The following is a 14,966-nucleotide window of genomic DNA, read 5'->3' as shown; positions in this document are numbered from 1 at the left end:
TTACATCATCACATGAAAAGCTCCAATTTAGCATAACCATCATTGAATTAAAGAGAGATCATTCTGTAAAAAACTATGGATAACTATATCACTAAATTAACAATCATTATATACCATAACTCTTTAACAGGTAGCCGTGGTATTGAATTCCTTCAAAAGGCAAGTGGCCATGCATTGTTAGCACCACGGTCTGCATGCTCACAATACAAACAGGAATTATCACCCATGGAACTTGGAACAAGAGAATATTCTTTAAAAACATCAATAATAATACAATGTTAACAAAGATAAGAAGCACTTTTTTTCCTTTTTTTTAATTTTTTTAACATTTTTCTCTTTTTTTTTCTTTTTTATTTACCCACTACAAATTTAGAAATTGCACCCTTGATTGTTTAAAACGTTAGTAGGACCTTCATTCAACTGGATCAGGGTCCATCTAGCAAGATTTCCAAATATAAAGGAAAGTCATCAGAATGTTTTCTTACTATATTGTACATCAGGTACAATGGTCCCTTTGAAGTATACCTGTAGTTAAAGTAGTTACTGAACTCAAAACTAAAAAGTATAAAAAGCTACCTTTTTTTTTTTCAAAAACATATAAGAAACAATGCAAAAGGTGTTATGCATAACACATACAAAGTGATTAAAAAAATCAAACACATATTTGCATTTGACAATAGTTTAGTATCCTTGATCTAGCAGAGCTAATTAGCTTAAGAGAATTCAGGAAAGGCTATTTAGGAGCTTTGTGGTACAGAATGGTCACACAAAGTAAGAACTAATTAAGAAACCAAGTGCTAGACAACCAAGAATTGTACATGGGTGATATGTAAGTCACCCAAACAATCTTTTGTGAGAAGCACTTTCAATTGTTTTTAAAATGGTTGGATGGCCTTTAGTTAAACAACAAAGCATTCTCATGGTAAAAAGTAAGACAAGATTTCTTTTATGTGTAAGCATTAAGCCGCTCTTTAGAGCGAGTAGAATGAATATCATGAAGCTCTTGTTCCTCCTTTGATTTAATATCCTCATACTTTTGCATTCTGCAAGCATCTTTCACATAGGCCCAGTTGGCAGACAAGACCATGAGATAATGAACCTATAAGAGAAGTCACAGGAAGTTAGGAACCAAGAGAACTAATCATAATAGAGCAACTTCAAACTTGAGAACTATATGATATTGATGGTAGCTCTTTTATCAAAAGGAGCTAAACATGGTTAAGTCAAGAAGTAGAACAGCAACCTGACACAAAGTTCAAGCTTAAGCTGAATTGAAGAACTGAAAAACCAACAAAGCATCCCTGCTTTACTACTTCAGCTACTCCACACATCTTCGTGGAAAAATTAGATTTCAAATAAAAGAATATAATTTGAACCTTGAACAGATTGAAGACACGAGAATCCTAGAAGTGGGAAGCATTTGAGCAGTGTACTCATATCTTCCTGACCTTTTAAAATACATGTGCCAGAAAAGCTTTTAACTGAAGAATACATGATGAAAATGGGAACACATAGACATATTTCTTATCCTCACCAAAGTTATGATAACAACCCAGTAAAAGCCAAATTTAAACCTAATGTATTGCAGTTTCACTTGTCATTTTTCTTCTACTGAAAAAAAAGAAGACAAACTATTCTGAAGGTACATTGGCCTCAGTCTTCCCTTCGTTAAACTCCCATTCTTTGCTCATCCCTTCCTTAAAATTTTACAAAACCAAACTTCTAGAACTCTTAGAGTTCACACTCACTATAGGTAGGATGACTTGCCTGGAAATAACTACTTTAGTTTATATAATCTCAAATAAATATCCATGTTATATAATGACATATATGTTTAATAGTCCCACCACCTTTGTTTTTTTTGTTTAACACAGAGTTCCTAGATAACATTGTCACACTAAGGAGGTCATCTCTAACTGTCTGTCTAATTGAATTTCACACTTCCATGACTTGAATAGCCTGAAGCCAGGGGGGCTCCGTCAAGGCTTATTCAATTTGAAGCAGGGCAGCTTCCACAGTCTGCCTCAGGATGTTTTAATTACAGACATATGCAAGACAGCACATGGTCTTTGCATATTGAAACATTCTGTCCTGGTTTTGGTTGGGATAGAGTTAATTTTCTTCCTAATAGCTGTCGAAGTGCTGTGATTTGGCTTTCATCTGAGAATAATGCTGGTAACACATTGATGTTTCAGTTGTTCCTAACTGGTGCTTACCCTGATCAAGGACTTTTCAGTCTCTCATGCTCTGCCGGTGAGGAGGTGCATAAGAAGCCTGGAGGAAGCACAGCCAGGACACCTGACCCAAACTAGCCACAGGGGTATTCCATATCACAGAACATCATGCTTGATGTACAAAGTGGTGGGAGTTAGCCAGAAGTGTCTGACTGCTGCTCGGGACAGGCTGAGCATTGGACAGGGATTGTGCTGTACATAATTTTTATTAGTTTTTTCTTCTTTTTTTTTTTTTTTTTTATTTATTTTTTTTTTTTTTCGTTTTAGATCTCTCTCTCCTGTTATCTCCTTTTTCATTAATGTTAGTAGTAGTACTATACTTTACTCTGTTAAACTGTTTCATTTCAACCCATTGTTTTTAACTTTTTCCAGTTCTCCTCCTCATCCTACCAGGGTGGTTGCCAGCTGGGGTTAAATCACAACACATTCCTGCTTATATTTCTTTATGAGGTGAAAGTATGCTTCAACCTTTCGGGACTGTAGAATTTCATCTAGGCTAGGGAGGGTTTTGGTTTTACTTTGTCTTTCCTTTCCTTTTGGGACATGTCATTATATTAGGAGGGCAGAAGTCTAAATAACTTTTTCTTCCCCTTATATGCATCCAATATCCTGCAGAAAAGTACAATCATACGGGGAGACAGGGACCAGACCATTTATACATTTCCCTTGTTTCAGGAGAATTGATTGCACCTCCATCTTGCAGGACATAACCTCTGTGGAAGTTGAAGAGTACATCTCACATGGTAACTCCTGAGAAGGGAAACTGTCTTATAATTCAGTTTTGCTGTAGTGGTTTTAGGAAAACATCACAGGCAGAATGCTTGCTAGCTTTAGAATCAACCCTTTGGGATGGTAGAATTTACATTTAAACAACTTCATGTCTTCTGTTTCTATCTGACACAACTTCAACAACAGTAAAATATACATTACTTCAACAATAATTTCTGTATTTGTTTGTTACCTATACAGACAGGAGAAAGAATAGCAATGTTTAGAATCATACATAGTCCAAATGAATTATGATTCAAAATCCTGGCTATTTTTTTTCTGTGCATTTGAACGCTGCAGAAATTACTAGCACTTAGATCCTTAATTTACATTTCTGTTGAAACAGCCGGCGCTCTCATGCTTCCTCTATGCAGTCATAGAATCCAATAAAAAGCATACTTGTGTGTGGGTAACCCTTCAAAAATAAACGTGAGCCATCAAAGTGAATTCCTAGTGGATTAGTGCCTGGTGTAACACATCTATGGCATCTTTGATATGGTACTGTGACCTATAAAGGGGTTTTTTTAAACTTCATTGAAAGTATCATGTATTTACACTATGTGGCTCTATGTACCTATGTAATTGGCTTCCACTGAAGATGTGTTTCTTTTCACTAAAAATCTTCCACTGAATATGTGCTTCTTTTCACTAAAAATCTTTCAATGGCTATTCCTATTCAAAACTCTTCTTTGAAATGCAGAATTGTTATCTGAACAAATTAGCATTTGATAACTACTACTGAATATACTTTAAACTAATAATGCGCTGGAGAACTAATGGTCTCTTGGATATAGTTTCCTGACACTAATATACATATATATTATAATTATTGTTATTTGGTCACCATTTTTCCAACTGGAAACATAAAAATCTCATTTTGGAAAATCAAATAAATTATTAATATAAGTTATATTCTACTATTATTATTTGTGGTCTTGAAACAAAAATTACGTCGAAAATAAATTTCTTCCATCTGGCTGTCTCTGCTAAGTGATGCCCTCTCGGCAGGGTGTCACAAAATACCGAAAAAATGGCAGAGAAGAAAAAAAATAAATCACTAATGCAACAGGAATGCTAGGTTAATTGAATATTCTCTGAGTGTCCTTTTTTATAAATGCAATTCTAAGGAGAATGAAATATCTATGACCTTAGGATTCAATGAAAAATTACCAGTAGCAGTTATAATAGTAATAAACATCACTAACACTTTTCTTATGGAATGCGTAAATACTGAGTAACAGCCATTTTTCATTTCTCATTTCAGTGTGTATTATGCAAACCTACATTGAAACAGAATCCCCATTCTAAAATTATTGTTATGTTTAAGCAGAGAGAGCAGACAACAGCCGAAGAACAGGGCACTAGCTCATGCGCCCTTTTCTCAGTGGAACATTTTCTTTGGAAAAATGGGATCAAATTCAAAATAATCATTATTTAAAAAAAGCAAAAATTTGTCCTGACAGAAAAACTGATGCACTCACATATATACACAAAACTGACAAAAAGAATCTGCTCCTAAAATAGCAGCATGGCAAACCTGTGAATACCCAAAAAGACATAAATCATAAAAGTATATTACTACGGTCATGAAACAGACATGAGAGTTCACACACTTGCCTGAAGAGAGCAAGTGAACAGTAAAAATTCTAAGCATGTACTTAAAGGTGAGGTTTTATTCAAAAAAGCAATCACGATGTTCTACTTTAAAAGGAATCCACCAACATATTTTAAATAGAGATGAGAGAGTACTGAATTACAGATTTATACTTTAGTAACAGCATTGAGTGATAGTATGGAAATTGAATAACTGATACTAAGTAACAACCAGAATGAATTAGCAATTCAGATGATGAAGTACGGAATGCTGGGTAGCTTACCATAGCAATAACTGCTGCTCCAGCTCCAGCAAGTGCCACAATGAACAAGTGGAATGTCATGTTTAACTGCAAAAGGGGACAAAGAAAGTGACTTTCATGATGGCACACTAAACAGAAACCAAACAAAAAGTAAGAATAACGTAGAGCAAATAATTTCCTTCCTGGTACCACCCCTCTACCAACTAATGATTACTGATACTTTTTCCAAAAGACTGAGATCTCTACATGACATTATGCTTGTACTTGTTCTGTCACAATACTCACAGCAGGGATAAAGCATAATTCTATTTTAAAATATTATATTTAAATCATAAAATATTAAGCAAACTTATTATTTAAAAATAAACAGTCCTGCACTTTTTTTTTTTCCCCCCAGTTACAATAATACCTTACGAGATCTATAAATGTTTGTGGTAGTTTCAATAGTGGCAGAGACAGCCTAAGGAAACCCTGTTTCCCTTCATTAGGTGTAGCTTTCCATCCTCGTATACTGATTTTCTTCCCTTCCAAATTTCTCAATAAAATTTAACCATAGTCATATAATATAAAACAGGTTTCTTAAATAATCCAAGTTAACTACCTTCCTTTCCCCACTCCAAACAAAATGACTACATTTGTTTTAATTTCAGTGATCAGGTTTACCAGCATAGACTGTTGACTGCACAGCAAGGGTTGCGTTTTCTTAGATGGTTTTGTTACAAAGGCAGATCATGTACGTTCACTCTAAGAAGATTTATTCAAACACAGTAAGACCCAATGAAGAATTATTAAAGCATTCTCTGACTTCAGAGTGATCAGATTTTAGACTTTCTTTTTATGTGGATAGATGTAATTTTGTTTGTCCTTCGTCCCTGATCATTTAAAAACCCAGAAACCTCAGCTGGACTGAAATAGATGGCCTTTGCCTAAGTTAAAAACTGCAAAGAAAACTGTACTAGGAGATATTATCCTAACACACTGCAAAATTTGGTCAAATCCATTTGAAATCTTTACTTTCCTGTCACAACAGTAATCATAAGATCTTCAGTGATTTATTGTATAGACCTATTCGTTGTGCAGCAGATGCATTAGCTTTCAAAAACATCTCAGTAAAAAATATGCATAACAATGGAATTCATAAAAAAGAAATAAAAAATACTAACATTTTAGAAAACAAAAAGCTGTAGAAATTGCATTCGTGGTAAAAGACTGAGGAAAGTACCTGCTGACTGTATTTTCCACTGGGATTTTATTGCATCACCATAGCTATTAGTATTAGTATTAGAACATTAAGAGCAAGAAAACACACATCAGTTACTTTCTACTATAACATATATTATGATTTGCCAAAAATATCGCATTATTCACCTCATTAGAGTCACACATCTTGATGAAACTTTCTGAAGAGGTGCAAACCTTCTTTTCCTCTCCAATAGTTACAATACCTGGGAGCACAATAAATATTCACAATATTTAATATTCTTTTCATATAGAAGCTTACTTCATATGAGCTAAGAAATACAAATTCTTGATTGCCTTGCAGAACTTTAACAAAAGTCATTTTTTTGTTGATGATTGGGGCTGGAAAACCTCCCCTACTAAGAAAGGCTGAAAGAGTTGGGGTTGTTCAGCACAGAGAAAAGAAGACTTGGGGGAGACCTTATATTGGAAGGTGAGGCCTTCCAATACCTAAAAGGGCCTACGAGAAATCTGGAGAGGGACTTTTTACTAGAGCATGCAGTGATGGGACAAGGGGAAATGACTTTAAACTGAAAGAGAGGAGATTTAGATCGGATATAAGGAAGAAATTCTCTACTGAAAGTGGTGAGGCACTGAAACATGCTGCCCAGAGAAGCTGTGGCTGCCTCATCCCTGGCAGTGTTCAAAGCCAGGTTGGACAGAGCCTTTGGCAACCTTGTCTAGTGGAAGGTGTCCCTGCCTGTGGTAGGAGGGGCTGGAACTAGACGATTTTTAAGGTCCCTTCTAACCCAAACCATGCTGTGATCTATGATACTAGTTAATTTCAGCCATCACAAAACTAACACAAAATGTATTTAGTAAAAGCCCTATTAGGAAACATGCAGGTAATAATTTTTCAGCCATTTCTGAAAGTATCTTCATCCCTGATTTTGATCAACACACTAATCAAAACAACAGAAATTTATTTGCAACCACTACATATACTCATCATATTGTTCACAAACATTCTCTATTCTCATGTGAAGAAATGTGCTGCATATTGTTTTCAAAAGTTGATCTGGTACAAAGCTTCATTCATTAGTTATAAAAAAGCATTACCCAAACATTGACTTTATTGTAATAGCAGTTTCTCTATCAACAAAAATAACTAGAATCTGATACATTGTTTCCTTTAGATAATGTCTAGACGATAAATCAAAGACTAGCTTGAAGAGAACTGTTATAACTTTGTTATCATGAAAAATGGTACTGTTCTTTCCTATCAGTAATCAATGTTTTTTACACTGAATTTACAGGAACTAGGTATGTTCAAAGAATATACATTTTGTACGTTAATGTTACATGCACATTTTAAATAGAATTAATGACAAAAAGTAGCCATGAGTATTAGTAAAATGAAAAGAATTAATACTCTTGAGATTTGTATGGATAATTGCTTTCTCAACTCACTTCTCAAGCTGGGGGGAATCAATAAATTAAAAAAGATTTTTTTTTTCCCCAAGTGAAAATCTAATGTGAAATATTTCTTTGACATATCACCACCAACACAAGAATTCTCAAACTTTTTACAATTCCAAATCCCCTTTTGTCCAGATTTCCCATCCCATCAGAATACAAGTACGTGCGTATCCCAATTTTATTCTAACCTTCACAGTTCGGGCTTTAGCCCTACTCTTTCTTCACCAGACTCTTAAAGTGTTACTGTTTATATTGTCACTCCTCATCAAAATTTTTGCAAGCAATCAATCTTGTCCTGTCCTGGTTCACCTCTGCAGATAGAAATGATAGCCTAGGATCCACATCTGCAAATCAGTGCCCTACCACGAGATTAAAGAGTCATTCTTGAGATAAATGACTAATTAAGCGTTTCAGACAAGTTCCAGCAATTTCAAAAGAAGAGACTAAACAGAAGCCCCAAGCCAAATTTTCAGTGCTCTGGGAAGATCGACAATACTGATTAAATTTTGTCAGGCCCAGAAATGCAGTGCATTTTTAATAAATGCACTTGACTATTGTGCAAAAGGAAAGAAAGAGATGCTTAACAATTGTTTCAGAAACACTGAAACAGTTCATTTGAGATACATGAAAACAAAGGAATGTGATGTTTTCTTTTGTGAAATCTTGGTTTATATTTAGTGCTGTTCATTCACATACCATACTGGCGAAGATCCAAGCAGAGATTAGCTCCATCCACTATGGTGGCATTTCGGCAAATGGTCCACAGATTGAAGTACATGTAAACAGGCAGAGATGTAAAAGCTGTAACTCCAAGCCAGGCCAACATAAAGATGTATGTCAGCATAATAAACTGCAGAAAAAGAAGAGAAAACCAAAACCAGTGGTATGTCAGAATTTAACTGATACTCCTTTGCAAAAAAGGGAACAGAAATGTGACACACGCATTTCTGACTGGATTTGTCTGTATCTGCCCTTAGTTAAATTATGTTTTTGGTCTGATGATCAATTAATAATCTGGTCAAAGTGACTTATGGAGCTTCTTATGACTTATGTTTCTTCGTATGAAGAAACAGCAGTTATGCTTCAAGAAGTACAAGCTTATTCCACATTCTTGTCACTCTTGGGCCTACAATTGATGCAAAGCACCACATCTGAAGTACAGACAGCTGCATGCTTTGTGAAGCCTGCCTCTCCCTCTCATCACCAGTACTCCATAGTTAAGACAAGAGGCCACATGGTTGGGTTTTTTCCACATCAATCATGATGCAAAATCTTAGAATGAAATACCATAGGCTTTGCTTGCTTTTGCTTTTAAAATCTGAGTCTTAATAAAACCAATACATTATCCATGGCTGTGCCAGAATCTCATTGGCAAATCCATTCTGAATTGAACCAATGAGACAACATATTTGTCATTTTATTACTATATTTAAACATATTTGGGGTCTACATAAAGGGAATTCATCATTCAGAACAATTTAAGGTGTTTACTTCTGTTAAGAAGTGTATTAAATTATGTGCTTTGCAACATGTGTTCTCCAAAGGCTATACATTTTCTTTTTTTAGCAAAGAGTATAGAAATCTGCTTGTAGGAGGCATTGAATTCTACTTGCCGTCAGGGCTGCTAGTTACATTAACACACCCAGCTTCTGTACATACCTAAGCATGCTACATTACTACTCTCTGCTAACTTGAGACAATTAGTAGACACATTCATCAATAACAATTACCTTTTGATTTTATGCTGTGGAAAAGATATGAAGATGCTACATGATTAAATGTGGAAGTAAATCAGCCCCAAGATTTGATGGCTTCAGAAATGCTGACAAATATAAACACATTACTGAATCAAAAAACTTTCAGCACACTAGTACTTCTTTGGCTGCTTACCATAGAAAAACACTGACTCTGAGAATAAGAAATAAGAGCTATTTTTGAAAGCTGAGTAAGATGGTCCATAATCTGCTTAAAATTAAACCTTAACGACTAAGTAAGGGGAAAATAGAAGATATCTTCTAATTCTTTTTTAATGTAAGTTCTCTCACATCAGATAATAAAGGCAAAAGCCTAATATAAACACAGGTTTTAGCTCTGGAAATCAAACAAGGTCATACTCAAAAAGGTTGTAAATAGTAGTAAGAATTGTTAGAGGGGTGGCTTGTCCATGTGGACGTGATCAGAAAAAGCAATCCAAAACAACAAAGGGATTGAATTTTAGGTATGGCAGTTTTATTACTTTGAAGTTATGGGATGGACATTCTTAAGCAATATTAGAGGCCTTAATTTCATTTAATTTAGCTCTCTTCCAAAGATTATTAAATAAAAACCATTTAAATTCTGAGGAAGTGTATTTACATAGGGATTTAATGTAGTTTAATTACTCCAGTTTAAAATTCAATTCAGATTAATTTTCCTGATTGTCCCTAGATAGATGCGTCTTTTGCCAGTAGTTTGAAAAGTTAGAGAATTTATAGCTCTAAAAATAATTAGCAGAAGGATGCAGGAATGTTAAAGCAGAACAAATAGAAGTATTCCATGTACTTGATATCTTCTTTCTATCCTTTATTTAGTACTCAACACTTTAGCTTTACCTGCCAGTTGGTAAGTTATGAACCATTTTAACTTTAACATCAAAGTAGTTTAAGTATTTTTAAAATGTGTTCATGAAGATAATGGAGGTCTTCCTTTCCAACTTTTCCCAAAACCATACTTACCAGAAAATCAACTGATAAAGTGAAAACAAAGTCTATAAAAAAAGTATATAATAAATCTATTACTTTAATGTTGCAGAAGACTTTTCTGCCTGTCAGTTGCTTTATATAATGGAATACTATTCTAAATATTGACGGGAAAATCATCCATGCAAGTAAATAGTGTTCTGCACACACTCATTTATTTATTTTTATTACTGCTCCTTTATTTTTTTTCTCATATTTTTTTCTTTCCATGCTACTGTGGTAAGGCTAATGAGACAACATCTGGTTCAACCCCAGGCACACATTTACAAATAATTACTTGGAAAATTACTTAGAAATGTAGATTCACTTCAGGTCTGTGAATTCCCAACTAAAATGCTATGTCTGATCTTAATTTATTATCAAGCTAAATAGTTGTACTCAATTTTTCTAAAGTGGGAGCGAGACATAAGAAAGAAGGCTTTCTCTTCTCAGAATCACCTTTAAATTCTCAGTTTACTATATTCTAGAAGTATTTTAAAAGTAAAATCAGCCTCCTATGAGTTTACTAAAACTAGGTAAGTCTGAGACCTTATTTTTGAACCTTCTAGAATATCTAAACTACACAATATTTCGTAAATTTAGTTCATCTTTCAAAGTAGTACATGTATAATAATTTAATGGACAACTAAATATTTGATATTAGTTACATTACTGAACTGTGGTAACTGTTTTTAAGATTGGCCTCCTCACAGATTCAGAAATCTTCCTCCTCTCTGATTAAAACAGAATAGAGAAAAAATGTCAGCCTTATTATGAGCATTACTATCCTTTCTTAATATCATTTTATTTTCTGAGCTGCAGTATGGATGAAATTCTCTGTAGTCTTGCTTGCTTAAGAAGCTTGCTTAAATATCTGTGCTGAGATAATAATTGGTGTAGCGAAGAGGGGAAAAACAGAGCTTATTATACTCTAAAAAAAAAAAAAATCTGCCTTGGGCATAGAATAAGAGCAGGAGAAATCTGTCAGATGATAGCTGATGGGAGTCACATGAACTGCTTTCTTAGAGAGAATTGCATTCTTGTTTGTGGAAGGAATTCTCTTTTAAAAAGACGAGTCTGTTTAATTGAGTGTCTTAGAAAAATGAATCAAACGCTGACAATTTTAAAAAACTTATTTTAGAAAAGGAAGAACTTCATTTTTCCTCTCTCAGTCACTTTTGACTGAATAGCCAATGGCCAATAATATGCCCAAATTCGTGTCATGACACCAAAACAACTGGAGGGAAAAAATTAGAGAAATTTCTTTTGTTTCATGTAAGCATAACTAAAATGTAAAATTTCAGATTCAATCACTTGGTAGTTATGAGTTATCCTTGGAAGCTACTATCACTGATGTCAGTGAAGCAAAACATAAAAATGTGATCTGGGTAATACTACACATTGTGCTTCAGGGGCAGTAAGAAGCAAAAGGTTAACCTTGTACAAGAAGTTAGCAGTTTCTAGCAATAGAAGGTGCTAGCTGGTAAATTTTCATTATAATGAGTGAAATTGTAAATTTATTTTTTCCTTAAACTACAGGTGAAAAACTACAGTACTTTTTTAGGTAATTTTCTCTGTTATTAGAATCTTCCCTCTTCACTCTTGAGACTTTACAAGAAATTCTTAAGGAGCCTGTTCACTCCAGGAATTAAATTCAGAACTCAGTCTCCTGAGAGTCAAAGGCATCTTTCTGCTTTGAAGTAGCATTCATGATACGTGACAAGCCAAAGATTTATGAAATAACACTACAGAATCTTAAAGAGGTATCACAGAGGCTCTTTAGTGTGCTATGTACTGCACTGGCAGTGAAAATTGCTTTTTCTGATCTGTAAGAAGCCAAACATATAAACACAAAACAAACTATAAATGATAGTAAAATTCATCTACCAAATCATGAAGATTAAAGTTCACTAATTTATACTCAGTTCATTGGGAAAGAAAAGCTAAAGTAAATAATTATTTGAACAAAACAATTCTTTAACCTTTTTAGAGGTTAATTTTTCATACCAAACACAATGGCTGGTAAAACCCTCTTGTCAGATTTAATAAAATTTTTGTTGACAGTAATGGCTTTCCTGAATCCCAGATTATCAAAGCCAGCAAATCATCAACCCTTCTGGAAAGATATTTTCTTATAAAATCTGTTGTGCAAATCAATGTCAGGAAGTAGAAATTTCAGAGCATGTTCTGAAATGGTATGTATACTGCACAACAGCTTTCCTGGTGGTCATAGCTGCTTGAAATCCTGTTTCCACTGAAAACATTACCTAAATCTTATCTATTTTAATAAGACCTAGATTTCAGTTACCACTTTCTTTTTAAAATTTACGGCTGCTTGTGCCTTGAAAAGTATGTTCATTGAATTTCGAATACTGTTCTTAGTTTAATTTGTTATACATATTTTAAGACCTGAAGAAATATTAGATGATTGCTTCAGTGACCCTAGTGACAGACTGTGACATCATATCTAAAAGGTACTGTTACTACACAGAGATGAATTGAAATAGAAACAAAGTAAACTCCAGTCACTTTATTGTATGAGAACACTGCTGCTTACTATAAAAAAAAAATAACAAAAACAAACATAGCAACATAGCAACAAATTCAGAAGTGCTTGAATAAAATTTAACTCCAGAAACCTCATGTCGCTGTATAATTTTGTCTTTGTACTAAACCACTCAGTACTTGCATGTTCACTTCCTCTCAATTTAGTCATATGCTTCTTGTGAACTCTCTGACATGAGCTTTCAACCCAGACAGATGTAAGATGCACACCTTAGTATCATAGAATCATAGAATAGTTAGGGTTGGAAACGACCTTAAGATCATCTAGTTCCAACCCTCCTGCCATTAAACCTCACATTAAACCATGCCACCCAAGGCTCTGTCCAGCCTGGCCTTCGACGTCATCAGGGATGAAGCATTCACAACTTCCCTGGGCAACCCATTCCAGTGCCTCACCACCCTCTCAGTAAAGAATTTCTTCCTTATATCCAATTAAACTTCCCCTGTTTAAGTTCTAATCCATTACCCCTTGTCCTGTCACTACAGTCCCTAATGAACAGTCCATCCCCAGCATCCTTGTAGGCCCCCTTCAGATACTGGAAGGCTGCTAGGAGGTCTCCACGCAGCCTTCTCTTCTCCAGGCTGAACAGCCCCAACTCTCTCAGCCTGTTTTCATACAAGAGGTCCTCCAGTCCCCTGATCATCCTCGTGGTCCTCCTCTGGACTTGTTCCAACAGTTCCATGTCCTTTTTATGTTGAGGACACCAGAACTGCACACAATACTGCAAGTGAGGTCTCACTAGATCAGAGTAGAGGGGCAGCATCACCTCCTTCAACCTGCTGGTCACGCTCCTCTTGATACAGCCCAGGATACAGTTGGCTTTCTGGGCTGCGAGCGCACACTGCTGGCTCATGTTCATTTTCTCATCAACCAACACCCCCAAGTCCTTCTTCTCAGGGCTGCTCTGAATCTCTTCTCTACCCAACCTGTAGCTGTGCCTGGGATTGCTCTGACCCAGGTGTAGGACCTTGCACTTGGCACGGTTAAACTTCATAAGGCTGGCATCAGCCCACCTCACAAGTGTGTCAAGGTCCCTCTGGATGGCATCCCTTCCCTCTGCCGTATCAACCGAACCACACAGCTTGATGTCATTGGCAAGAAGACCGATGAACAAGACCAGTCCCAATACAGATCCCTGAGGGACAGCATTCATTACTCTTCTGAGGCTGGACATTGAGCCATTGACCACAACTCTTTGTGTGTGGCCATCCAGCCAGTTCATTATCCACTGAGTGGTCATCTATCAAACTGACGTCTCTCCAATTTAGAGACAAGGATGTCATGTGGGACAGTGTCAAACGCTTTGCACAAGTACCTTGATGTGTCTATATCCATTTAGATTTTTTATCCTATGACACCCACAAAAAACTTCATTTGCTTTCAGCTTGATGATCTAAGAAGTTCCTTCCAAGCCTTCACAGGCTCAGAAATTGTCTTTGACAGCTTTTGCCAGAGGTCAGAACTGTACCTACAGAGATCACGTACGTCCATCCTGCCAAAAGCCTATTATGCTTCACTATGAAACCCTGTCTGTGCAGGACATCACCTGAAAATAAGACCAGGGTGACCCTGGCTATTTCTAACTGAAACAATAGGAAGCATCTGACCTCTGCAGTGCATTGTGTAGCCCTGGTTCTGGTGCAGTTTCTCCATTGCACATCAGAATAAGGCCCTATGTATCATTTGGTGGCAAATCAGAAGCATGAAGGGGAATAACTTTTCAATTTCTTCCTGATTTAACATCTCTCTAACGTCACATTCATTTTCGTTCATCTATAGATTTCATTTCAATACTAATAAAAACTTATTTAGCTTTAGCACTTTGCCCAGCCTTAAAATTCATAAATTATTTTTGGCTTGCAGGCATTTTGCCTCAGTCTTGTCCATTTTTCCTATGAGAAGTTCCTGAGTTAATACTACTGTTTCCTTACCGTGTGCATATTCTGCATAAATACATTTACATATTCTTTTTTAAATTAGTTATTACAGTTGCCAAGTATTTTCTCAAATGCTGAACTTCGTCCTAAGTTGTACTGATAGAGTGCACAGTTCTTCTTGCAGTTTATAAGAAGTCAGAATTTAAAGTACTATATGTGTTCCTACCTCAGATTTATTGTTTACTTGCATTCAATTATCCATAATGCTGGGTTCTGCCGACTACCTTTTA

At 35.6% G+C, this 14,966-nt stretch overlaps 1 protein-coding gene across 1 annotated transcript in view; it reads right to left on the bottom strand.

Annotated features, from left to right (window-relative positions):
* Positions 1–946: 946 nt before the first annotated feature.
* The window catches only part of GPM6A (glycoprotein M6A), a gene marked incomplete at both ends in the record, with an annotated part of 119,287 nt that continues 105,267 nt past the window's right edge, over positions 947–14,966 (bottom strand). The window contains 4 exons of the mRNA XM_080624653.1: positions 947–1,099; positions 4,880–4,945; positions 6,227–6,303; positions 8,213–8,366. Of these exons, the coding sequence (XP_080480779.1) occupies positions 947–1,099; positions 4,880–4,945; positions 6,227–6,303; positions 8,213–8,366 (450 nt within the window). The remainder of the gene's footprint in view (positions 1,100–4,879; positions 4,946–6,226; positions 6,304–8,212; positions 8,367–14,966) is intronic.

Source organism: Psittacula echo, assembly GCF_963264785.1.
Source record: "Psittacula echo genome assembly, chromosome: 1".
Lineage (NCBI taxonomy): Eukaryota > Metazoa > Chordata > Aves > Psittaciformes > Psittacidae > Psittacula > Psittacula echo.
Note: the sequence above shows the minus strand (reverse complement) of the source record. Positions and strands in the feature narration are given on the sequence as shown.